At 40.6% G+C, this 27,721-nt stretch overlaps 1 protein-coding gene across 6 annotated transcripts in view; it reads right to left on the reverse strand.

Moving 5' to 3' along the window:
• cpeb1.L (cytoplasmic polyadenylation element binding protein 1 L homeolog) overlaps positions 1 to 25,318 on the reverse strand; it is a 42,769-nt gene extending 17,451 nt beyond the window's left edge. For 2 of the 6 annotated variants that reach the window (XM_041585018.1, XM_041585017.1), the window contains exons 1-5: positions 23,886 to 23,960; positions 12,838 to 13,015; positions 10,978 to 11,178; positions 6,610 to 6,827; positions 1,692 to 1,944 (exon numbers count right to left, since the gene is read on the reverse strand). In XM_041585018.1, the coding sequence (XP_041440952.1) occupies positions 1,692 to 1,944; positions 6,610 to 6,827; positions 10,978 to 11,178; positions 12,838 to 13,015; positions 23,886 to 23,945 (910 nt within the window). In that variant the 5' untranslated portion in view covers positions 23,946 to 23,960. 6 annotated transcript variants of the gene reach the window in all.
• Positions 25,319 to 27,721: the final 2,403 nt, after the last annotated feature.

Below are 27,721 nucleotides of genomic sequence, written 5' to 3' on the forward strand. Positions count from 1 at the left end.
AGATAGATTACAGGCACCATGAAAAACACTTGGTCTGCTAAATTTGAAACTGCATGAAAGGCTCTGCACTTGCATTTGGAAGGGATTTAAAAAAAAAAAATACAACTTTCATAGAAAACAAAAAAACACCAAAGTATTATAACATTTAATTATACAGCACAGACATTCTCTGTAACACTGTTTTAAGGGTACAAAAACTACAAAAAAAAGGTTACATGAGGCACCTTCCTTAAACCAAGGACAGGACAAGAGCAGTTTGTGACCCAGTTATTTCTCAGTACAGTAAAACCCCAATGCTCCAGGGTAGGGCTGTCCCAACTGGTGGCCCGCCACCCCCCCCCCTTGAGTGGCCCTCCATATCAGTCTGCCTACCATGTGTAAACTTTAATAGGTATCACTAGAGATTAACTGGCCCCTGCATTGTTTAATCAAATTCAACCTGTAATGCCCTGTATTCACACCTGAAATGCCCCCTGCATTGTTCCCACTTGTAACACCTCTATTGTTCACACCTAAATCCCAGACTGAAACTGCCCACATTGTTCACTCTGCTGGAGGGGCACCAGCACTGTCACTCTATGTAGTACATTTTAGTGGTCCTGATCAATGGAAACAGTCTCCTGCCTTCCCTATGCTCCGTGTGTGCCATAATCTTTGCATGCCATACTCTGTCTATGCCATACTCTGCCTTCCCTATGCTCCCTTTGTATGCCATACTCTGCCTGTGGAACATAAGCCTGGTATTTGTTTTGGGGTTTGTTAGTATTTGAAAATCATTGTTAGGAGGCCCTAAGGGGTGGGGGGTGTATGTGCGTGTTATCCACAGAGGAGGCATATGGATTAAGGATAGGTCTTAAAGGAACAGTTCAATGTAAAAATAAAAAAAAAAGGGAAAATGTTTCTAATACAGTTAGCCAAAATGAGTGACTGGATGTCTAACATAATAACCAGAACACTACTTCCTGCTTTTCAGCTCTCTAAACTATAAGGGGGGCCACATGGACATATCTGTTCAGTGAGCTTGAAATTGATCCTTAGCATTTAGCTCAGATTCAAAAGCAACAGTTATGACCCATGTGACCCCCCTCAAGTCACCGATTGGTTACCAGGCAGTAAACAATCTAGCTGCAAAGCAGGAAGTGTGGAATGCAGGAAGCAGAGTTCTGGCTATTATGTTACACATCGTCACGCTAGCCTTTATAAATTACATTTTTAGCTAACTATATTAGAAACATTTTTTATTTTGTACAGCCTGTTTGACCAGTTTTTATTTTTACACTGAACAATTACTTTAATATAACAACTTTTCACATACGAGTGATATCCCTGCAGTGAGCACCAATAGTTTGTTTTTTGGTGTGCTACCACCATTGAAGTGGACATGGTTTTGTGGTAACATAGGTGTGGTTTAAAGTGGGTGTAATTTAAAAACAGGAAGTGGTCATCACTAAATTCCATTATCAGCCCTCCCCCATGTAGGCCAGAAAAATGCCGGCCCACTGTACAACAGACGTTGGACAGCACTGCTCTAGGGCCTTCCTAGAGCTTCAGGACCAGAGAACACCATTGCACCCCTGCCCGCTTAGTAGCTTAGTAGAGTACACAAAATATGAGCTACATAAATTACAGCTGGAAATAAATTAAACACACACTAGTGTGTTAAAAAAAACCCATCATGGACAGATTGCTACCTGCAGCCTGTCTGTGTAGGCGTGCCTCTCGCTCAATGCTAAATGGGTCCTCTGCAGAATCCAGCAGATCCCAGGAAGGCCAGACTGAAGTACTGGGCCATCCCTTTGTTATGCCAAGTGGAGAGACAGTTGCTGCCGCCAAGGCTGCATGGTCCTGGTCTAGCCTTGAGCCAATACCTAGCTTCAATGGGTCCCGTGACACTCCCCCTCCAAGTGGGAGGAAAGGCAGTGGAGGAGAGATGCGAAGACTTGACTGCCAAAAGGAAAAAAACAAACATTGTGGAGGTTAGGAGGCCCAGTTGACAAAAAAAAAAAGTATATAAAGGGGTTAGCACACTTGACCATAAACTCAATACAAACAGATAATCTGGTAGTATTAGTAAAGAAATATTCACTATTGCAAGATGTCTAGGTAGTTAAATAGGTATTTTCAGTTAATGGAGAAGATATTTATTGCTAAAAATGTCTCAAAACAACATGTAGGCTAGAACTTTTGGAAAAGACTATATAGATAACGAAAGTGTAAGTATATACTGTATCAAGCAGCATATTATAAAGGTTGTGGTGGGATTTACTTAAAACAATATGGGATGAACTTTTAAAGATTGCAGGGCAACAGGCTAGTATGCTACAGGCACCTTGTGTAGATAAAGAGTCCCAGTTGCTACTGCAACTATATAGACTGCAAGTATGGGTAAGTTGAGAAACAATTGGGCAAACAGTTTTTTTCAATTATGAAACGGATTTGCTTTTGGAATTTATGAATCACTGTAGAAAAAAAAGGGCAAGGGCCAGCACAGTACCACAAATATGGGACCACATTTTCAGCGTTAACAGATTTCTACCAGAAATCAGAAAGGTGTGTGCTAGGCAAAATATTTTAGGTCATACTACTCCTTAACTACACTCCTGGCCAATCAAATGATCTTTATAATTCTAGAGATGCTGCATTATCCTTAGGGTTGCCTCCTTTCCCCATTGCATTACTGTTCTGTGTCGGCTGTGATATCACTTGGGGCAGAGCTATGACCTACAGGGGGTGGTGAAAGGGATGAGTTGGGCAGGAAAAGTGGATGGGGTATGAAATGTTGGGAAATGTGCAGGACAGAGATGGATCTGGAGTTAGAAGACATCAGCAGGGGAAAGGGAGGAATTTAGAGAGCATCACACATTTACCTGCAGCAGATTTGGCAGTAAATGTTTAATACTGGTGCCAGCCCTAGCTGGTGATTAAGTAGCTGAGCAAATGCTGGTTAGATGGCAACCATTAATATCACCTAACTATACATACTACATGCAAGCAACAATGAAGCTTTCTTTAGGATAACCACTCAATTGTGTTGTATGATGCTGTGGTCCATATTAAAGGGGAACTCCACAAAAACGTAAGCTTTTTGAAAAGTAAACAATTTCAAGCAACTTAGTAATATACATTAAAAAAAAAAAAAAGCAGACTTCTCATGTGTATTCTGGATAAGGTACTTAGCCTGCATATATAGTCGTGCATGTATTTCTCCCACATCTGATTCTTATATATATGATTGCATGATTAAGCATTTAATTGAGAGGGATCCCTTGTCACACGTGTAATACCACACATTTTTATTCTCTTAATCTTCTTTCATGTTCTTCTCTCCTACCTTTTCATGTTCTTGTCAAATCCTCTCCTACCTCAATGTCCATATGCCCGGTTTCTTAATGTGCTCCTCTTAGAGTCACTTGCTTCAATTGTTATCTTCATTCTGCAGGGATCCCCAACCTTTTGAACCCGTGAGCAACATTCAGAAGTAAAAGGATTTGGGGAGCAACACTAGCATGAAAAATGTTCTTGGGGTGCCAAATAAATGCTGTGATTGGCCATTTAATAGCCCCTAAGTGGATTGTCAAACTACATTGAGACTCCGTTTGGCAGTGGACCTGGTTTTTTTATACAACCAAAACTTGTTTCCAAGCCTGGAATTCAAAAATAAGTATCTGCTTTGAGGCCACTGGGAGCAACATCCAAGGGGGTTGGAGAGCAACATATTGCTCACGAGCTACTGGTTGGGGATCACTGCTATATAGCTAGGCATTTGGTCTATACCTCAAAAGTACTTGTGATTCTCACCTGGTCATTTTTCTCCTCTGTGCAACACACTATTCCCCACAAAAAAAGCCATGGGGCACTTCAGTTATAGTAAGCTGGCAGCTGCTTTCTTTCTCCCCTGCCAACTAGTCTAACAGGTACTGTAGGGTTCAGGGCAGCAGACTGACATTTTCTGGGAAGTGTTTTTATTCAGTCCTTAAAGGGGAAGGAAACCTAGTCGGCGCAAACCCCCCACCCCCCTCCCGTATGTTGCCCACCGTCCCTCCTCCCCCTGGCCTACCGGTCCCGCTGGGCAAATGCCCCTAACTTGTTACTTACCCTTCTGCGCAGGTCCAGTCCAGGGAGTTCACCGACTACATCTTCCACGCGATCTTCTTCCTGCTTTGAACGGCGCATGTGCAGTAGGATCATTTCGCCGGTATGATCTACTGCGCATGCGCGTGACTTTTGGCGCATGCGCAGTAGATCCGTACTGGCGAAATGATCCTACTGTGCATGCGCCAAAACGCAGTTCACAGCTGGAAGAAGATCGGGTGGAAGAAGGTCGTCTCTGAACTCCCTGGACTGGACCTGCGCAGAAGGGTAAGTAACAAGTTAGGGGCATTTGCCCAGCGGGACGGGTAGGCCAGGGGGGAGGAGGGAGGGTGGGCAACAAACGGTAGGGGGTGGGGGGTTTGCGCCGACTAGGTTTCCTTCCCCTTTAACTGGGACTGAAAAACACTAGTCAACCTCTATTTAAAGGGCAGCATACCTTTTTAAATATCAGACTAGGACTTTTTGTCTTCAGTTTAATCATAACAAACCTAGGTTTAACAGGTTTTTTTTTTACTTATTTAGCTACAGGAGAAACTGCATAAGCCTCTATCTTGACAGAAAAGTAGCTTCAATTCACTGGCTTTCCCTATAAAGCTAAACCACAGATTTGTGATTAAAGGAACAGCAACGCCAACTTTTTTAATGGTTAATTACCACCAAAACAGCTATAGTAGACAAGGCTTACTTTCTTGTTTTTGTTTCAAATCTTCAGCTTGAATTTGACGTTCAGTGCCCCATAGGAGAATGGCAAAAAAGCGATGGCAGCTTGATTTCCTCTGTGCACTGAACTGGAAGTCTGCATCATCCAATAACCTAAAGCACCTAACCTTTTTTTCAGCATCTGCAGCTTATATATGCTCACATAATTACCCCCAAAGCTGTTAGAAGGAACAGAAAAATTTAAGCAGCAGACAAAAAAAAGCTTAGGTGCTTTAGGTCATGGGTGTGAAGTGGCCTTCTGGTTCAGCACACAGGAATTAAAGCTTCTGTTGTGTTTTCACCTTTCGCCTATGGGGCACTTTGCTTGTCAAATCCAAGCAAAGGCAAAAAAAGCCAAGGGGAAGTAAGCCTTATCCATCATTATAGCCATCATGGGGGAAATAGTATTTAAAAAAAAAACCGGTGTTCCAGAATTACAGTCTGTACAAAAGCTTCATTCATTGCACTCACGTAAAGGGGTGGTTCACCTTTAAGTTAAACTTTTAGCATGTTATAGAATGGTCAATTATGACAATTTTCAATTGGTCTTCATTTTTTTTAGTGTAATTTGCACTCTTCTGGGAGTCACTGACCCCATCTTAAAAAATAAATAAATGGCTCTATAAGGCTACAAATGTATTATTTCTACTTTTTATTACTCTTTCTATGCAGGCTCCCTCCATCTTATTCAAATCAATTTGTGGGTGCTAAGGTAATTTGAACCCCAACCAGATTGCTGAAGTTGTGACCTGGAGAACTGCTGAATGAAAAGCTAAATAACTAATTTGCAATTGACTGGGATCAATTGATTTTTATTTGTGGATTTTTAGTTATTTCATACTAAAAGTTAACTCAAAGGTAAACCCCTTTAAGCAAGGGGTTATATTGTGCCTTTAATTTGTTAATTTCAGAATACCATAAGGGCCCTAACTGTTGCAGGAATCGGCAAACAAGAAAGCCAGTTCATATTCATATATAGAGGATCAATGTAATTGTCCTATACAGAACGTTATGTTGGTGGAAAACTAATTTTGCCTCCTAATGCTTAATGAACAGATAAGGCACAATATTACCCATTATTTAAAGGGGATGTTGAACTAAGTTTGTTATATAAATATGCCCTGCAGTTTGAGACTTCAGATGAAATAGGTTTACAGAGAAGCATTTAATCATTTTGCCAGCTTCATAACCCAATACCTTTACATCAGGCCCGGACTGAATTAAAATAGGCCCTGCCATTTCAGGTACAGAGACCCAATCAGCCCACACAGAGGCCCAAACAGCCCTCACCAGCCCACTGAATACTGACTTTCTATGGCACCTCATAGCAGCCCCTCTGGCATTTGCCAGAACCCACAGATTGCCAGTCCAGGCCTGCTTTACATTGTTCTTGAACTCATGATATAGCCGTTAGGGCTATAGCAATGTTTTTGATCAGTAGTACCAAGCAGGACGACTTTCAAGTCTGCAAAATGAAAGCGGCCAAGGACTGCCTTTATCCACAATTAATGCAAAAGAAGGACCCGTTTCAATTAAATATGGCTAGTCCCCTGCTGAGGCAGCAGCCACAACGAGTGTAGTATAGTCCTTACAAGACCAGTGACAAATGTTAACTCATATGAACTGGCATGCCAATTAAGTCTGCCCTGAAAATAAGTTTAACTAATGTAAGCAAAGCTTGCTAGATAATGTCACATATGGCAACCTACCAGCAGGTAGCATATATTGGTCACCTATTTGAAAGCTTTGGGTTACTATGCCTCAGCAATGGTGTTCAGTGTACAACAGCAAAGCACAAAGACATGTTTGTTTCCTTACAATTAGGTCTGAAAGGTGGTCTGATCCAGAGCTGAATCCACTAGTGTCAGAGTCAGAAGGGCTGCTGGAGCGAGAATCCAAAATAGAGCGGCTGTCCAATCGAGAGCTACGCAGCAAAGGAGTAGGATACTTCTCCATGAGGTCTGAACCAATTGGATCAAATGTCAGAAAGCCCAAGGGGCTTGGCTTCCCCATGGGGCTGTTCAGCATGCTAAAGACTGAAGAGAATGGCAGATTTTAATTTCATTACACACATTACTACAGTTTAACAATTTTCAGTATTTTTCTCACCTTTCTACACAATGGTAATGAACAAGCAAAGGCGAGAATATAACAAATTGTTGCAAGCTCATTTTAGTGTTATGTTATAGAAAGCATATACATTCATAGGTTGCCATACATAAAGAGTTTTGCCTTGAACCTTCTTAGCAGAAGTAGTAGAGACATGACAATTTCAAGCAATGTTAAAAGCCAGATCCAAGCCTAGAGCTGCAGTTCTAATTCCTCTGCAGGATCTATTTTAGGACCAGCTTGGCATCAGGTGCACCAACTGCTCTGCCGAGGGCCTTTCTGCTGAATCACTGCACTGCAACAGCCTCTGCAGGGATGAGAGCCAGGACTAGGCCATTATGCCTCTATGCACCCAGTACTAAACTTTGGTTTCTGGATGGTGTTACAGTATCTGCAAAATGGTTACACTAAAAAAAAAAAAACCCATCTGCAGATGATAGGCAGATGTGAGGTTTTCTTTACAAGTGAACTGAGCAGATTGTGGGGGAATACACCGACAGGCAGGGTAACTGCTATTATAGCTTCAAAACTGTAAAAAAAAAAAAAAAAAAAATGCATTACAATTACAAATAACCTGATCATTCCCCAAAGCCTAGGAAAGATGATATATTTCAACAATAGATGCCCTTTAAGACCTGAATAAAACAGGCTTCTGCTATAATGTTTTAAGTCAGAACCAACTACAGGTATGGGATCAGTTATTCAGAAACCAGTTATCCAGAAGCCTCCAAATTACGGGAAGATGGTCTCCCATAGACTAGTCATAATTAAATAATACACGTTTTAAAAAACATTTTCCCTTTTCTTTGTAATAATGAAACAGTAGCTTGTACTTTATCCAAATTAAGATAAAATTCTTTATTGAAGACAAAACCGCTTGTTGGGTTTATTTAATGTTTAAATGATTTTCTAGTAGACATGGTATGAAGATCCAAGTTATGGAAAGATCTGTTATCCGGAAAACCCCAGGTCCCAAACATTCTGAACGGTCCTATGCATCAAAATCAAGGATTTGGCAGACTTAAAAACAAAAATCTACCAATTTGAATGCTCCCTCATTTTATATTGGGGAACAAGCTATTTATTGTATTAAATGATTAAAAAAAAAAAAAAAAAAAAAAAAAAAAAAAAAGGCTTTGCTGCACCCACTATTGCTTCAGCCAGTCAGTTTCTCCTAGCAACTTTTAGGGTAACATTTCAGAAAATTGTTGAGTCACATGAATTACCAAGCATAACCTCAATCTGCACGGCACTGCTCTATATTCAAATATTGTTGAATCAAGAATATTTATAAAATATCACAGGCTAATCTTGTTAAAAGTTCCAAAGAGTTACTTGACGTTTTTTAGCAATACTTCCAGCATTCCTTGGCCCCATGACAATTAGAAACTCAGGTGACATCTGGCATAACCTTCTATATATATATGGTTATCCAGTATTCTCAAGACCTGGAGGTTTCCATAAAAGGGATATTTGTGTCATTTGGATCACTATACCTTAAATCTACTAATCATTTACACATGAAATAAACCCAATATGTTTTGCCTCATAAGGTTTAATTAGCTTAAGTCATAATGAAGTACAAAGTACCATTTTATTAGGAAAAAACAATTCTATAACTAAAATGGAGTCTATTGGAGATGGCCTTCCTGTGATTTGGAGTCGTGGATAATGGAATGGATTATTCCACAAATAAAAAAAAAAACATTGAGGTCTTTGGTAGGTAGATCTGAATCTGGAGACATTTCAAAAAACATTTAGTTGAACAACAGATCATAAATCCAGGGAAAAGCTCACAATTAAGGGTTATTGCTCATTTACTTATGCAACAGATTGCTTACCATTTCCTTTAAAAATGAGCCCCTTAAATCTGAATAAACACGTATTGTTAAAAAAAAAAAAAAAAAATGAGCCCCTTATGGAGGTGTGCATCATAGACATTTTAAGTGGCAATTATGGTATTTGGGGTGAAACTATACACATGTTCTATATATTTGTGGAGCTATGGCTGAATGACGGCATTACCGTAGATATGTAATCTTGTCATGACCATCACCAAAAGGTGGACTTCCATGATGAGCCAAAAAGTCAAACTGCTTTAAAAATAAAGTAAAAAAAAAACAAAACTGAAAGTAAAAGTGGCCACACGCAGCACAGTCCAATTGGCTTTTGTAAAAACTATTTCAGTGAGGTTATTCCATCCACTTGGCTTTAATTCTCCTGTGGAGACACTTGCCTTGCCACACTTCTGTTAAATTAGTTGGGGCAAGCTGCGAACATGATTGGAGCAGCAGGAAACAGATGGACTGTTCTCCTCATGCCTTTTTGCAGGTTGCATATCTTGGCTTTTTTTTTCACTGCATATATTGGCTACCCTCTGGCCCTCACCACATGCACTAGAACTGTATTGAAGTTGGCAGTTGACACGACTCCTGAAGGCTTCTGCAAAACCAGTTCTAATACAGTGGCAGAGCATGTAGGTTCACCTTAAAACTTCCCATGCCAAACACAAGTTCCTATGAATATGCAACCCTATAAAGTCTAGAGAATATGCAGTTACTGAATGCATGTCATCCAGATTGGTCATGCACAAATAAATTGGATGACTGCATGTTGAGATCATCAGCTATTTTGAAGCAATAAGTGAAATCCTTAAGGTGATAGTAACGCAAAAAAAAAAAAAACTTAAAATACGAATGTACATTAAAAGTTACCTATAGGTCATGTTGCTAGTTTTTTGCCAAGAGGTCTGTTTATGTAAATTTTTAGTTGATGTATGTAAATTTTTAGTTGATGTTCCTAAACCTGACTGTTTTGCCAATCTTACTGTCCCCTCTCAGCCTGTCAGTTAAGTATATAAAGCTAGTGGACTTCTGCTACACAAATATGGCAGCCCCCTTAGACATGCACGGTGAGTCAGATGGTTAATGTAAAAGCTTTGAGCAAATATTTATGGCAAATTTATAATTAGCAAACAAAGCCAATAGTATTATAGATGTAAAAATGGCTTAATTTCTGGTGTCAGTATCTCTAAGACCGGACTGGCAATCTGTGGGTTGTGGCAAATGCCAAATGGGCTGCTGTAAGATGCCATAGAAAGTGGAAGTGGCCTGGAGGGGGCTGTTTGGGCCTCTTTACTTTGAATGTCAAGGCCTATTTTGAATCTCAGGCCAGACCTGAACCCCCCCCCCCACACTTTGTACCATGGTGACTATGAATTCTGGGACTTAAGTCCCTCTGCTTTCCACAGTTGGAGTAAATTCTTTGGAAAGCACAGGGACATCACATTTCAGAATCGGTTCACAATGGCAAAGGTGGTATTGTATTTTAATTTAAGGAACGACATGTCAAAAAAAAAAAAAAAGAAATTTCAGGACCTTCAGTTTATGCACCTTTACATAAGCCCAACTGAATGAGCTTTTTACATTTCAAAACTAACCACCAGCTAGAATAATTTCTTCCATATTAGGCATCTATCACATACAAAGTAAATGAGTGATCAAGAATGTTGATTCTTCGTGAGCTTTCAGTCTACAGCTTTACCGGATATGCCAGTTAAGAAGGCATTTAAAATAGACCGCACGTTAAGCAGTTGTGAACTACAACTCCCATCACTCTACCATTCAAAGGAAGGAGTTGGTCCTGTAAAAAGGTACAATAGTATATACACATGAGAGCTCTGCCTATACCATATAGTTAATTAGGTAAGGAACAGAACATTCATGCCATACTACTGTGTGAACAGAATCCCTGTGCCATGTAGCAATGTCTAAAGATTTGTATTAATGTTATTTCTACATTAATGGAAAGTACCTTAACAGCCACCACATGTCCCATGGAATGCAATGGAATTTAGTGCAGCAAGAGAGCAGCAAAACATAGATCAAGATAATTTAGGTTTCCCTCATGTGCTGGTTAAACATGCTCTTAATTTTCTTATAAATGGCTTATTGTCTTAAAATTTTTGGGACCAAGAATGAATTGTTTGGTGTGTGTACAGTTTAATATACACCAACTCTTCAGTAACTAAAAAGCCAGCCTTTGGCCACAAAGTTAACATGAACAATTAGTACCTACCAGACTGAGCAGCTGTTTGAGTACTTGAATGTCCACCAGCTTCTGAGTCCTGAGTGCTCCAGGGTCTGTCCCACCCTGTAAGACTGAGAGACTGAAGACCAAGGCACAAGTCATTGGTATCTGGAAGGCCGCGAGGAAGAGGTTCATGTGAAGTGGAAAACAGCATTCTGCTAGCTGCAGGTCCCTCTGTATCTTGGTAGTCTGCAGAAATGAAAGAAATGTGTTACAATGCCACTTTATATGCTTCAAGCCTAGGTTTGCATCCAACTTTCACCTGCAGCGGGTCGAATGGCACCCGCTGCCATGAAGCTAGACCACCCTATCAATGGCCATACAACCTACAGTGTTTGCCGTTTAAATCGAATGATAGATCAGGCAAATTAAAAATCAGTAACAGTTGCTTTAACTGATGCAATGGGAAGCAAGGCAGAAAGAAGTGTTAAAAACTGCAGCTGTCAGAACAGGCAGCTCCTTCTGCGCACACAAACGCAGAGACTGCTTAGAGTAGCCCAGCCTTCATCCCTCTTCCCACCCCTTCCAGCTCCCCTATGCAGAGTTCTGGACAGGCTCCAAGCCTGAATCAGCAGCAGCAACGCAGAGCTTTCCAACTGTGCTAGCATAATCTGTTTGCTAGGGGTACAGACAGGAGCCTGGGCAGCAGAACATTGTTTATCAGTGAGTAACAGGGATAACCTTCAGAGGAGAAGCAGGCTTATTATTGAGAATTGAATGCCCAACATCGGGATTGTGGGTGTTTACCAAATGACAGCCTAGTTTATAGTCAAAAGTAATAAAATCAGAGGAACGAGCCATCCAATTGTATTTTCTTATTATGTTTAACACATGAATTACTGGAAGGTGTTGCGGATTCATTTTAGTAAAATAAATAGATAGATAAACAGGTTTATCTATAAGCTATTTCACACTGCATTGATTTTGGGTTTGGTTTCATGAGGGCTTGGATTAAATATTAGAAGCTGGGTGTGCCAGATATGTACTCAGCACTTTCCAGGCTGCTAGGCTTACACAAAACCCAGTGGATCAGTAGATTTTAACAACCCAAGACTGGGAATGTCAAATTGCAGGGCAATTTTCTTGGGTCCCATACAAAATGATGTGGCCTAACTCACATAATAGAAACAAATTGTTTTACAGGAATCAATAGGTTCTGAAAAGCTACACATCGACAACCCCTAGTCAAAAAAAAAAAGAAAATACAAGTGGATGGCCTTATTTTATTCAGATCAACTCAATGGGTTGGTATGCTTGGCAGAAATGCAATCTTGAGTTGGCAATACTTGCACAAAAAGTCATTGGTTGGTCTGTTTGGACAAAGCAAAATGAATTTTACTGTACCAGTAGCTCATAATTTCTTTTGGGGTGGTGAGGGAACTACACTGCCAGTTTGCTTTGTGAAACTGGACCATTGCTATTTATTGTTATTTCTTAACCCTTTTGCGGCTCATACCCCAACTATTTGTGGGCCACAAAGTGATATCCAAGAGTATGCTAGGCTTGTAAACAGACTAAGGGCCACAAAATACCTTTAAAACGCAAATAAGTCACTTGGCCTGCCCTGATCTAATGCAACTACGGACTACCATCAGCTACAGATAAAAGCGATCTGAGTAAGTTAAGAAAAAGACATGGCAATAGACCGCAGACAGTGGCACATATGGTGATTTTGAGGCATTTAAATTTTTAATGGGTCAAGGTGGCAGCAAATTTGCCCCAAAGGCTTGTGCCAGCTCTCCATGGCAACTGTCTGCTGGCAATACATGCAAGTATGCAAAGGTGTCCCTACCCAGAATGTAAAGAGGAAGAATTACCTTTGAGGTTGGCTGTAGGCTTAATACTAACCTTGAAGGTGTTCACATTTGCCCTTTGTGTTTGGGGTGGTGCAAACACCAGTGAAATCCAGAGAGTTGTCCAGCATGGCGTTTATTCGTCTGAAAATATCAGCATTGCTGCAGGTAGAAAGGGCTGGGGTGTCGGATGGGCAGCCCCAGCAATCTTTGGCTCTCCCTAAATCATCTTTCTAGAAAGGTAAGGGGGGGGATGTTATAAAAGCTATTGTAACTATGTTGGCTCAATTAAAAATACATAAAAACAATCAGTAACCTTCCCTGCAAGCACCAATTAAGTTCTGAGGCAATTCCCACCTGTTCAATATCTAAATAGTTAGGTCTCCAGACAGTCTGAGAATAAAACAGCAGTTTCCTTAATGCTGAAAATTATATAGCTGCCTACGTGCTACAGACACCACCAAAATCCTGTGGGATTATCTGAATTAGAGGCACAATGGAAAAGAAATATATACAGGTATGCCAACAAAAGAACATTTATACTTAGCAGCAAATAATTCCCATTTCTATAGATTTGCATATGTCAAGCTTATAATAAGGAGAATTTAAGTTCACAGCAGAATATATTCAATAGTTCCCTTTTACTCACAGGTACTGTTAAGTGAATATTAACCATGCCCGAAGCAAAACCTTATTCTGCTTAGTTTACTTTTGCTTGTAAAGGTCACTTGATTTAGTAAAATACAATCAGAATCTGCAGCATGCCAAGGACTCACATCCCACACTTTTGGGGTTTTGTACAAAAAAAAATATTTTTCTTCATAAGTCAGAGGCTGATCTCGTTTTACAAAAGAAGGCACAGTTTTGTATAAAACAAGGTCAGCGTTATAATTACATTAAGACATGCAATCATATACCCATAATAATCAATATATCTGGGGAACATATTTCCTGAGGCAGAAGAATCAAACCTGGCACAAGGACTTCCACTGTGCATGCACTTGTTATGCTTGTAATTCATCCAAGCAGCTAAACCAGTGGCATAAAAGCTCCATAGTGCAACTTGACCTCCAAAGTAACTTTTTCGAATAGTGGGAGTCAATCAAGAAATGGCTAGAGGTACAATATTTTATTGTGTAAAGTATTGGTTTTGCAGCTGAGTAGCAAACATGATTTGTAAACCTGACATACTGGGGCTCATTTATCAACACTGAGCAAATTTGTCCATGGGCATTTACCTATAGCAACCATTGATTAGCTTTTTGAAGCCAGCTGCAAGTAGAACAACGAATGCAGCAATTTGATTGGCTGCCATGCGTTACTGCCCATGGGCAAATTTGCCCAGTGTTGATAAATGACCCCCACTGAGTGAAATACAGACACATGCAATACGTTAAAAGCACTGTACACAGAAGAAAATTACTTTAAAAGGGAAAATGTGAAAGACTACAATTCCGTGATTAAAGGTGGCCATACACGGGCCAATAAAAGCTGCCGACAGACCAGAGTCGGCAGGGTATTGGCCTGTGTAAGGGGCCCTCCCATGGGCTTCCCCGATCGATATCTGGCCAAAGTAGGCCAGATGTCGATCGGACGGGACTAAAAATCCCGTCGGATCGCGGCCGCATCTGTTCATTGATGCGGTCCCGCGATCCAACCGCCCATTAGCCATCGTTAGGATCCGATAGTTGGGTCCTAGGGCCCATGATTGGATCAGCCCAATATTGGCCACCTAAAGGACATCGCCAAACGAGCGGATCTCTCAGTGTATGGCCACCTTTAGCCGGATCGCTGCAATGTGTTTTATTTGTACTATTCGGATGGTTAGGTAACAGGGATGCACCGAATCCACTATTTTGCATTCAGCCGAACCCCTGAATCCTTTGCGCTGAATACCGAACTCAATTGGAAACCTTTGCATATGCAAATCAGGAGTGGGTAGGGGGAAAACTTTTTACTTCCTTGTTTTGTGACAAAGAGTGGTTTCCCTCCTTGCCCCTAATTTGCATATGCAAATTAGGATTCGGTTTGGCCTGGCAGAAGGATTCGGCCGAATCCTGGGTTCGTTGCATCCCTATTCGGTAAGGCATGTCTAGAGTTGTTGCACATGGTAGATCGGGTTTACCTTGGGTAAGAAAACTGGTTGAAGGAAATTTGGTAATCTGCAATCAAAACAGAACTGCACATACAAAACGCCTTTGTGTTTCAGTGAAAACCTGGTTATTTCCCAAGTAACTTTCACTAGTGTTAAAAAAAAAACAAAAAAAAAAAAAAACCTTTCAACCGTTTCAGAAAAGCTATTCCATAATGAGAGACTGTTCAAATGAAGGCCTACAGGGCAGATTGATTGTCCCAGAGGATTTGGCGATACCAGGAATGCCTAGTATTTGAATACAATCCACCCTAGACAAAAAGGTATACTATTGGGCCAACTATTAATGCAATATCCTTACAGCATGATAAACATTAATGCATACAGTACTTATCCCAACATCCACATCAGTACTGAATCCTCAGAATATTCAAAGCAAAGTAACTTGTGGAATATGAAAAATAATTACAAGTGGCAAAATTATGTATTTTTGGATATATTACAAGCTCTGCTTTATCACTACAGCAAAGTCAACTTTCCCATCTGCAAACGATGCAATGCCTGAAAAATGAATGCAATAAAAACTGTTCATATGTCAATTGTTGAATGGTTAGCAGAATAAGCAGCTTCGCTGTAACTCATTTTATTTTTTATTTTTTTTATTTTTTTTTTAAGTGTGGTTCATTTTTATTATGAGCATACAAATGTGCAAAGACCATGCTACTCTGCTTGCATTATACATGTGGAGGATCTACCATACAGTCTGCCTAGGTAAGGACACTAAAAATATCAACAGAAATATACATTCAATAGGAGCATTTCATTAAAAAAATCCCCCAACTCAGTGGTTAAGGCTGATCAAACTCATACACCAGTTGGTAAAAACATCCAGTTTTCTGCAAAAATGAACCTAGAGCGCTATGCCACCTGCACTGGGAAACCAGTATGGGTACCATGTTTAATCACATGCATAATGAGCAAGCTGGGAACATAAAGCATTATAGAAAAGCAATTCTTTTACATGAATTTCCATTACAAACTGGACACTATATGCACAAAGCCTGAAACTGACAAGTTACAGTCTGCAGCAAGACCCATGTCAGAATTGCATGCAAATCGGCTAGCTAGTAGTGGGTGTTGAGGAGATTCTCTTTTCCATATCCAGCCTCTCGTACCGAAATCCAAAGCTTAGCAATTAAACACAAACAATGTGGCCATGAATAAAGCAGACGGACCTCTACCCTGAAAGCCTCCTGCCCCCACCCTCCAGACAACGCTGATTTACTTACCTACCGTGCCAGAATGAAGAGTAACAAGTGGCAGCAATGCCGGCACAAAGCACCTCCCTTGAGACTGGGAGGAGAGGGGTATCTCTCACACAACAGCTACAGTGAGCTAGGACTAGGGAGGGACCGTCTGCCAACAGCACCACCCTGCTATAATCCCAATGCAGCAGGCGTAGCCTGACCTGACTATGCAAATTGTAGCAAGAATTGCAGACATCACATGAAATTCCTTGCCTACTGATGGACAACTAAGTAGCAACCCTTCATTAGCTCAGCAACACATTAAACAATGAGCCCACTAAGTAGAGAACTAAGTAAAATACAACAATGTATGCAGGAAACCAGTCACTTAAATTACTTGCAACTTCAAAAAGCATAAACTAATTTGCACCATCATGAGAAAAAAAAAATCTGCAAAACTGACCACATAATTGCAGTGTTAACCCTTACATTTGCACTAGAGAAAGTACAATTACTATAAACAAGCAAAGGTCTTTGTAAATAAAAGCAATACGATTCAGAAACCAGTGTAACCCTTTCGATACCCCTTTGTCTCAGTTATACTTCATGCGTGGCAATTACCGGATGGCATGGGACAGACAAGGTTGGAGTTAACGCACACATTACATATCCTATATTTCTCCTCTTGGTGCTCAGTGATAGAGGAATTGGCCACCACACTTGCAGGATATGAAGGAATTCACCAGCACACAAGATGTGCTTAAGTAGTTGCAAGCACTTGCAGTTTTATTTAGTTGCATTAAAAAAATGTAAGGGCTTGCCCTGCTAAAGCACATCTTGTGTGCCGGTGAATTCCTTCACAAACCTGAGCCACTCTGCAGTGGTATTGAGAGAGACTGGGTACCTGGTACTTACTAGCACAGTGCCTCCACCTAGTAGGACCCAGGAATGCCCCTACGGGTGGCCCCATTAGGAATACAATAATAAAACAGTATTTGTTAAACTAAATAACTAAAATTTAATTGGCCAACTAGTACAAATATCAATCCTAACCAGGTTGGGAGTAGGGCCTCTAACTTACGCCAACTATACTAAAGAAGGCAAAGTCCTTTAATGTCCTTCCACAAGTGCTCTTTAGGGTACTGTCCCTTTAAACAAGATACTCAGTTCAAATACTCTTTGGATGCTTCAGAGTTCTCTTCAGGCGAGTCCAGCACAGTCAGACAAACAGTGCGACTACCAGCCCCTTTAAATGCTCAGATAGGAATCTCCTGCTGGTTGCTCCTCCAGTCTGGATTCCTTTCACACACTGTGCCTCCAGGCACAGTAACTGGCTTCCCTGTGCCAGCCAGATCCAAATGTCTGCTTTTGGTGAAGCCTCTCAGCTCTGTCCACTGTGTGGTTCTGTCTGTCAGGCTTTTTTCTTCTGCCAGTATCTGTGACTTCCTCTTCCTGCCAGCCACTCACTAGCTGCTGTGTCAATTCCTGCTGCACTGAGATCACTGAACAGTTTGTTGCTAGGTAACAGCTTACAGCACGCAGGCACAGGATCTATGCCTGTGCCCTTACAGGGATCAATGCAAGGGGTTTGCACTAATGCCCTACACCAGTTTTCCCATAAAGCCCAGAATGGCAGTGGAATGTCCCATAGTTTCCAATTAAAAGAAAATTATTTTGAGTGATTCGCTTTACACTGTTATAAGACAATACCTCATAATGGAGAATCTGTACAGCATTCACTAGGGAAAGCAGTGGGACTTACAAGTCCCAGAATGCACGAGTTCACAATGGAATAAGGTGAGGGAGGGACTGGATTACTCTGAGCCTAAGAATTACGCAAGATTTCTCTTTTTAAATTTAAAAAAAAATAAAAATAGGGAGTGGCAATTTGTATGCCAACTGGACTACTGTACAATGCTACAACAAGACACTAAGGGGCATAACTACAGAAGAAGCAGACCAGGCAGCTACAGGGGGCCCCCATGAGACCCTAATTAATGAGCAATTGCAACAGGTCCACCTCTGGCATCTAAAATGAATTTGCCGTGAGGCCCAGTATCAAGTAGTTATGCCACTGCAGACACGGTTTAGCATTTGGAGGGTAGTTTGGGTGTAAATGTACCATAAAATCACAGGGCCTATTCTAAATCACAATATAGATCTGTCCCTAGCAGTAGGTAATTACAGGTAAAGAGCGTACTAAAAGGTCTAGTAGTTCACAGCAATGCACAGGTGGTCACTTTAAATAAAAGGGCTAAGCTCCTCACCTGCAACATACATGGTGTTGTGTTATTCTCTTAAATCTTCTACCTAGTAGTTCACAGCAACCCATCAGAGGTTTCCTCTCAGAGTGTCACCCCCACGGATATAAAGCTTGTTTCACATCGTAACATATGTTTTAAAAATAATGTAAATTCAACCATTGGGTATCACAGATCATAATGTTTAAAAATTTGTATACCCTTTGTTAGTAACATTGCCCCTTTAGCATCAATGTCAGCTTGCAGTCTAGTGATTGTCAAGAATAGGCATCTTTATTGCATGAGTCAGTAAAGGGCTTCATTCATAACTGTCTCCAGGTCCTGTAAATTATTTAGTGAGATCTCAAACATGCAGTTCATGCTAGACAGGAAAACTGGCTCAATGATGTGGAGGTCAAGAGACTGATGGCCAATCTAGAACCCTCACTTGTTCCTGCAGCTGCAGAAAGGGCAACATTAGTTTAAATTCATGCTGGAAAAGTCCAAACGCACCTCCAAGTGCATCTTCTGGGCTGAGGAATGAAAAATTACCACCAATACTTGAGAGAGAATGTGCAGCATTTGTTGATCTTGCTATATTAACCCTTTTCCATATACAACATTCATGGCTGACTAAAGTTACATTTTTGACTAAATAAGCATCAATTTCTGGAACAGAAAATTTGAGTGATTACAGATTAGCGTATTGTAAGTGGCTGTTTTGTGGCAGTAGTACAGCAATGGCTTTTTCTTAGGAAACTATGCAGGCCATGTTTGCAGGATCAATCCCAGCAGTATACAACAAATTCTGAAGAACTGCTCCAGAAACCTGTATAATTCAGATTTTAAGGACAAAAATTACACTAAAAGTAGGTTTAGCCTAGCAAATCATACAAACCCACACCAAGTAAATTTATCTTTCTACTCCAAATTACCCAAGTCAAAAGCTTTCCAGGGCAGTATAAAATTTACACTTTTCACCTCAAAGCTTTAATTTTGCAACATAGTATCTCACATATTAGGTATGAAAATAAATCATCCTAAATATGTGTTCACTAAACAGTTTGATGCCCAATGTGCATAACAAAGTATGTGGCCTTTAGGGCACAAAAATTAAGACAACTCATGACATGAGCTATCATTTCTGCTGTTCCAGCTTCTGCAAAATCACCACATTTACTGTATTGTGTGTAGGTTAAAGGAAAACAAAAAAGCACGCTAATCCCCAGAAAGTAATTTTAAATACACAATCCCCCGAATCTAAAATGGGTAACCATGTTCTACTACAATTTTTCAAACTGCAAAGCTTTCCGAAAGTTGGCCTTTGCATTAAATTTAAAAATCACCTCAAGTCTTCCACTTTACAGCATCACCCACATATTAGGCACCCTAAATTTAAAGGCCAGGGGTCCACTGAACATTTTTATGCCCTATGTGTATAGGCCCCCTGACTGTATTATGTGCTGTAAGACCACCAGAGAACCATATCTTTTTTTGAAAAAGGTTCTTTTCTATACCAAAGCACCAAACAACAAAGCTATGCTAAAAATAAGGAACAATGCAGGTATAAAATTGGAATAAAACCACAAAAAAGTGCAAATCAATTATATAACGAAATATCTAGGGATGCACCAATTATATAAAAGACCAATTGAAAAGTGGCTTAAGGTGGCCATACACGGGCAGATAAAGCTGCCGATATCGGCCGTTTGGACCGATTTAACAGCTTATCTGCCCGTGTATGGGGGCTTCCGACGGGTCTTCCCGATCGATATCTGGCCACGATATTGATCGGGAAGGTTTGATTTTTAACCGACCGACCCGTCTGAGCCCCTTGGCGCATCGTAATTCGATCGTTCGGCCGAACGTTCGAATTACCCCCGATATAGCCATCCCGTTAGTGGCATATCGGGGAAAGATCCGCTCATTTGGCGATGTCGCCAAACGAGCGGATCTTTGAGTCTATGGCCACCTTTAGAATTGGTCATTCTACAGCATACTAAAAAGGTAACTTGAAGGTGAACCTCCCCTTTAAACCACAGGTGAGAGAGCAGACATTTGATTACTTGTTGTGAGATGTGCAGAATGGACAGCCTCCTGCTTTTCCCCGTTGTTAGTGGATTGACAGGTAGGAAGGTTTATTTTAAAAGGGCCAGTTAAAGCCAGGTCGGCAACAAGTGTGCAAGTTCACCATCTCCACTGTCAGTAATATGGAGTTCTCATTAACAGGCTCCTTTCCTTGAAGCCAATTAAAAAAAACAATGAACAAGAACCAATTATAAAAATGGTTAAATGTAAAAGTTCACTTCCCCCTCTAGGATTTACAAGGACACTTTGCTTACTGTTAAAATTGCAGCAAAACCACCAGGAAATTAATCAATGCATGGACATGTGGTCTGTGCATAGGCAAGTTATTACCATGTGCATGCTCTGTCAAAAGCAAAGGGTCTGGAACAGACTTCAAGCTAGATATTGGAATAGAATTATTTTTTTAAAAAAAAAAAAATCCTAAAAGCCATAATGAATAAAGGGGTGGTATACTGCGGCCGGGTTCTCATCCACCGCAGTAACTTTCAGTATAGTCTGATCTTTCCAAAATATGGATGTGGCTATAAGGAGAACTCTTAACACACAGACTAACACTTCGTAAAGTTTACATGTTTATCCTGCTTTATCACTAGCAGGGAAAGGGTTAAAGGATCAGTAAATTTTTTTTAAAAAATTCATTAGTATTGGACAAAAAAAAAAAAAAGACAAATCAAACTTAAATCGCCAAGTCTTTATTAAAAAAAATAAAATAAACTATGCTTGCACTCCTATTCATAAAAGGTGACTGTCCATCATGCGACGCTTGATTTCTTCTCCCTGGCTATCTCCTATAAGGAAAGCAGGGAGGAGAAATGGACAATGGATCACCTTTTCTGAAGAGGAGCGCAAGCAGAGATTCAGTAAGTTATTTCTTAAAAACTTAGCAATTTAAAAGTTTAATTTGTCCTTGTGTTTTTTTCGTTCTATACCAACGAATGAAATACACAAAACAAAAACTTCTGGATATCCCAATGTCTCCAAGCACAGCAGTACGGGAGATTCGGGAGATTAACTGCCAAGTGACAAATTGCTTCTTCGTTCGACTGATCTCCCTGAACTGCCTTCCCGCCAGTTAGAATGTAAATCGCATGCGGGATGGCACTCTAGACACTTCAGATAGCCAAAACCATCAGAGTGCAGGCAGTTTGTGGAGATTAGTTGTCCAAAGAAGCGATTTGTCGATGGGGGACTAAGCTCTCGAAATAGCAGAGTGTCTCTGCCCTTATTTACTGTATGTTGAAATTGCAAGCACTCATCTTTCCAAAGATATTCGCCTTGGCCCTGTAGAACTGTAAAGTATAGCAGCATACAACTGATGAGGGGGCACATCCGCAGAACATCGTGCTTTGTCTGACAAAACATTATGGGGGTTAACCTGTAGTTCAACTAATTGGTGTGCTTGTCCTGCTTTCCTTTGCGTATTTAAAACTTCCAGCATTTCAAGTTTTCAAAGCCCTGCTCCACAAATCAACATTAAGTTTCAACGTCAAAAATGCTTAAATTGTATGTTTATCCTGGAAAACACCAAAATCTGTCTACTTTCCCTTCACTTATTTAAAAAAAAAAAAAAAAAAGTTTTCAATAAACCATTTGGGACCACTGCCTAGGAATTATTAAATCCAGTCGCATCCAAATCCCGATTTAATCTGCGCAAAATTTCCCTATGTGACATAGCATCATCTTAGAAACAACTAAAACACAACCAGTCTAATTTCATTCCATGACTACTGTAACTTACTGCTGCCAGGCATCTTTCACAACTCTGGTCTAGATACTGCTGCTAGACTATCACAGCGCAATATCACCAACTCCCCTATTCAAATCTCTCTGGCTCCCAGTTTAATTGTAAAGAAGGGAAAGTTTTAAGTTTGAGTGATCCTCTTTTGGCTTCTCTTTTCTCATGGCTGCCCATGCGCAGTAGTGCAAAAAGCCAAACAAAAAAGTCGGCTATTTCATTCTACTGCACATACGTCTGCCCCGGAAAATTTGAAAATAGAAGTCAGAAGACTATTTCTCTTTAGTGCTCGCTGGAAGATTCCCCAGATCGGGGTGTCCAAAATGAGGGCCAGATTTGGTGAGGTGAAAATGTGTGGGGGCCGACCATTCAGCCTGACATTCTTTGAACCATTAACACCATTTAACTCATTTAAACAAGGAATCGCCTAGCCGTAATATTTGGGCACATTAGTGAAATGATCTGCCACATGGTCTATACTGCTGCCTGTGTGCTGAAGGTTTTAGTAATAGACACGTACTGGCATGTAGTTTACTGTACTGGCATGTCAGTATGTCTATTGACACCTTCAGCACTAAAGAACTATGAAGTGGCGCATCACTACGTTCCAGTATGTGTCTATAGCCAACTTCTTCAGCACACAGGTAGTAGTATAGACCAAGTGGCAGATCATTTCACTAATGTGCCCAAATATTACAGCTAGGAGATTCCTGATTGCACTGTGCTGGGGGGACTCATTCATTTCATGATGGAGGCTGAGGGCCGCTGTAAATTTGAAGACGTGCCGCACTTTGGACATGCTTGGCTCAGATCGATGCAGTTCTTCTAATAGGTGCACCAGCCCGGGTTTAAGGCAAGTACACAAGACCAGTCGGGGGTGCCTAACTTTTGGCACCCCCCAAGCTAAGACATTCCTTCTCCTTTAAAGTGGTTGTTCGCCTTTGAGTTAACCATTAGTATGATTTAGAGAGGGGTATTCTGTGACTGTTTACAATTGGTTTGCATTTTTTAAGGTATTTTTTGGAATTTTAATCGGCATCTCTTCAATTAGCATTATAAGCAATCTGGTAGCAAGGTTCCAAATTAGAACCATGCATTGATTTGAATAAGAGACTGGAATATGAGGAGGAGAGGACCTTTATAGAAAGATGAGGATACGGTCAAAAGCCACAGTAATTTATTATTGTGGCTGTGGGCAAGTTATTTGGGCCTTTTGTACCTGTAATGCCCATCTCTAATTGCAGTCTCAGCCTCTAGACAAGTAAAATGTGAATGAGGGCATGGTCACTGCATTGGTACAGATATTACATTGTATCAAAACAAAGATCACAAGATCATACACCATTGGGCGCCTGCAGTTCTAACGCCTCAAAACTGCCATGTGAATGAAGAGAATTCCAGAGTTGCACCCTGTCACACTGTGACAGGGTGCAGCTCTGGAATGCTCTCCATTCACAGTCACACTACTATAAGTCTGCCCACAGCATTCCACCAAGCTATTTTGCATTTTCCCGACAGTTGCAAGGCTAGAGGAAAAGGTGGGAGCTCATAGTATGAAGGCAGTAACATTCCTGATTCATGGAAGAGAAGTAAGAAGGTTCTGCCTGACCATTTCATTTTAGTCAGGTTAAAAGGTCACAAAGTACCCCACAAAAGCACAGAACGCACTGACCAAGCAACTAAAAGCAGCAATAGAAGTACCTGTCCGGCCCACATAGTGTAGGGCTCTTGCAGCAAGTTTCCCGCTCCGTTACACCGCATGCTCGTATTTTACAAATGGAACGTGGGTTGGAAAGGAGGACTCACGTGGCAGGACACGAGGCTCCTAGCGCCACCTTGTAACGCTTGCGCTATGAAGTTTCGGAGGCAAAGAGTCACGTGCTCGGAAAGAACCAGAGCCTAGGAATATGCCTCGCGCTTTTGTAATGCGGTCTCCAAAATGTGTGACTAGTCACCAAGACAGAACATGAGTTAAACATCAAATAACGCTGAATAAAAAGTTCAACCGTTTATTAAAAGCCTTCCCTGACACAGCACGGAGAGAGCGCGCAAGGGCCCGAAGTGTTGTCCCACCAGTGTGTCATCTGCATTAGAGCAAATAACATTTATGTGGCACAGGGCACGTACACGATACAATTAAACCAGCTCAGCGGCCTAGTTTTTTTTATTTAAGCTTGCCCGACCCCAGGTGCCCTTACTGCATCCCAGCACTTGACCTGTTTATCCCCCTCATGATGGGCTGATAGACAAGTTTAAAACAGAACCCTCTCACGCCATCAGCGCATTTTCCTGGTTACATTGGGACTATTTATTATCAGGCTGCAAAATGCATTGAGAAAAACTCAATTTCTGCCTGTCACTTTGCACATGAATCTTTGGGAAGTAGCGTGTGTGACGCAGCCATAGCGCTGACATTCACTCAACTATTTATGGGGGGAATGCAGGGAAATATCTGTTAAATCATCTCTATTCCAACTATAACTAGAGCTGCAGGTTACATGCCCCTGCTGTAGGCCGAGAACACTGCAGGAATACATTTAAAAGAAAGTACTTGTTCCTACAACCAGAAACTATTTAAAATCACATCCTTTTGCAACAATGATCTACAGCCTGCATTTCTAGTTTTGTATTAAATCGTCTGTATACGGTTTAGATTTGCATGAATCTATTGTACATGCAGTTAAACCACTAGCCAGGCAACGTGTATATTTCATGCCTCCCGATAGCAAAGGCGTCTATTACAGCGCGCCCGTATTTATTAGGCTCAATATAAAACTATCCCCGTCTGCACAGAAGTAAGAAGTGAATTAACAGGAGACCAGCAGCACTGAGCACACTGATCTTATATCTGGTCCATTTTCCTATCCAAGGGCACGTCTGCCATACAATCAAACCCCAAATAAAAACGTAAGCATTGAAACTGCCTTACCAGTGGGAAGGCCATGGCGCAGGCTCCTGGTCAGACTGGGGTAATTAAAACTTAATGCCAAATTGAATTTCAATGCAATTGCTTTCCCCCATGAAATAATAACACTTCTTGTGTTTGCAACGGCCAACAAGGCCTGGGAGGGGCGCATTTATAGCCCCTGCCCCCCAAGTGCTGCAGCCACTTATTGGCTGCACCTGCAGGGAGAGCGCTAACTGAGGGCAAGTAAAGGCGCAAGTAGGGATGTGATGGTGTAGTTTCCTACTGTCCTGCAGCAACGCTAAACAGCTCTGTTTGTGTTAAAGTGCCCATTACCTGTATCCACACGTTGCTGTGTTTGCTATCTTGCCAGTGGTAGGCATTTAAGTAGCGAACTATCGGTGCTTTTATTTAAAAAAAAAAAAGCGACGAATAAATACGCTTATTAAATGAATGAATGTGCGCCTACTATTTAATAGCCCTGCGTGTATTTCTTATACACACATTTGAATAACATATAAACTTCTATCCTTTCTTCTAATTCTTATTCCTGAGTGTGCGGACGGAACGTTCCTTTATTTGTCAGTGTAGGAATAGACAGTAAAAAGAAAACTGACACTTTACCCAAAACGATGTAACAAACCAGTGCATAGGGGAAGCAGGGAGCAACCTGTAATGCTACAGAGCAGGTGCCTGTGGGAACTCGAGTCCAATGGATGACATACCATTGGACTGTGTTCTGATTCTGTCAATGCCTTTAAAAATGGCTTGAGTGATTTCTTGGACAGACATAATATCAAAGGCTATAGTTAGTACAGATATGGGCGTATATATAACTTGTGAAAGTAGGGAGGAGTGTTTGTATGGATGCTGGGTTTTCATTTGGAGGGGTTGAACCTTTTTTCAACCCAATTTAACTATGTAACTATATATATATATGCATATATATATATATATATATATATATATATATATATATATATATATATATATATATATATATATATATATATATATATATATATATATATATATATATATATATATATATATATATATATATATATATATATCTCCATTATCCAGAATGATTGGGAACTGAGTTTTTCTGGATAAGGTTCTTTCTGTAATTTGAATCTCCATACCTCTAGTCTATTAAATTATTTGGCCTATTTCATAGTCATTCTCTATTTCTTAATGGGAAAAAATGCATAATACTGGAAGACTATAGTAAGTAGATATAAAAGACTAGGAGAATAAAGAGGTTGAGTGAGGAGAGGAGAAATAATAGTTTGAAGTGGGCCCACTGTCTAAGGTTTTCTGGTGGGCCCATGACATCCCAGTCCGACACTGGGCACAACAATAGGGGCACTAGGCATGTACCTCTTCTGCCTATCCCTAGACCAGACTCACCTGCCACTCTGCTCCTCAACTCACCTGCGAGAGATGTCACTGCGCATGCACGGGGGAAGCGAGGGCAAGCTGGCCGGCTGGGTTACCGAAAGCTATGATTTAAACATTGATTAAAAGCAATAGGATTGTTTTGCCTCGAATAAAGATTAATTATACCTTAAGGTCCCCATTGACGCAAAGATTTTTCTTGCCGAACGACTGATTTAAGTGAAGTCCGACCAATCATTTGAAATTATCGTGCGGTTAGTGGGATTCGAACGATTGTACATCTTACGATTTTTCGTCCAACATCTGTCAGAAAATTGATCGGCCAGGTTAAAAAATCTTTATCAGTCCCAGTGCAATCTATCTATGTCTGCAGGGCCAAGCAGGCAGCGACCCTTTGTTTTCCTGGCAAATGGTCTTTTTAGTTGATGGACAATTCGTACAATCGCTTCGAGATAATCGTGGTCTCACAATGACAATCGGATCCTTTAAAAATCTTTACATCTATGGCTAGCTTTAGTTGGGGTCATTTGTTATTACAAAGAAAAAGAGTCATTTTTTTAAAATTAAAATATGGAGTCTATGGGAAATGGCCTTTCCAGGATTCCTAACTTGCTGGCTAATGTTTTTCCGGATATCGGATCCCATACCAGTATATATATATATATATATATATATATATATATATATATATATATATATATATATATATATATATATATATTTTTTTTTTTTATTTATTTCTTTTTTTAAAATTTTGTAGTGTCAGTATCCCTCTAAAAATGTCAGAATTATGTGTTGTATGAAAAGAGGGTAATTTTAGAATATCAGAATCACACTTCATTCCACAACATTGCTCCAAGTAACATTCCAAACAAACAGCCAAATATGAATAGGCAGAGGTGGTGGAAATTCTGAATAGGTACTTTAAGGCCTGTTTATATTGTGGCGAAACCCACTGGAGTCAGAGGAGCTGCAAACAACTGGTATGAAGGTTGGGCATAGACACACACTCTTATTAATACAGGGAAGTCTCATCCAATGACAGTGGCATAACTAGAAGTTACTGGTACCCCTAGTAAATATTTTAGTGTCCAAAGCATTTTGCAGCCTTTAGGACCTCATGTATGCAACAACTGCAGTGCTGTCCTTGAGAATAGACTCTGCAGTGAAGCAGTCAGCACTACCAGGTATCAGGTCATTTATTGACTAACAGTAAAAATGAAGAAACTTG

Source organism: Xenopus laevis, chromosome 3L, assembly GCF_017654675.1.
Source record: "Xenopus laevis strain J_2021 chromosome 3L, Xenopus_laevis_v10.1, whole genome shotgun sequence".
In the NCBI taxonomy this organism is placed as follows: Eukaryota; Metazoa; Chordata; class Amphibia; order Anura; family Pipidae; genus Xenopus; species Xenopus laevis.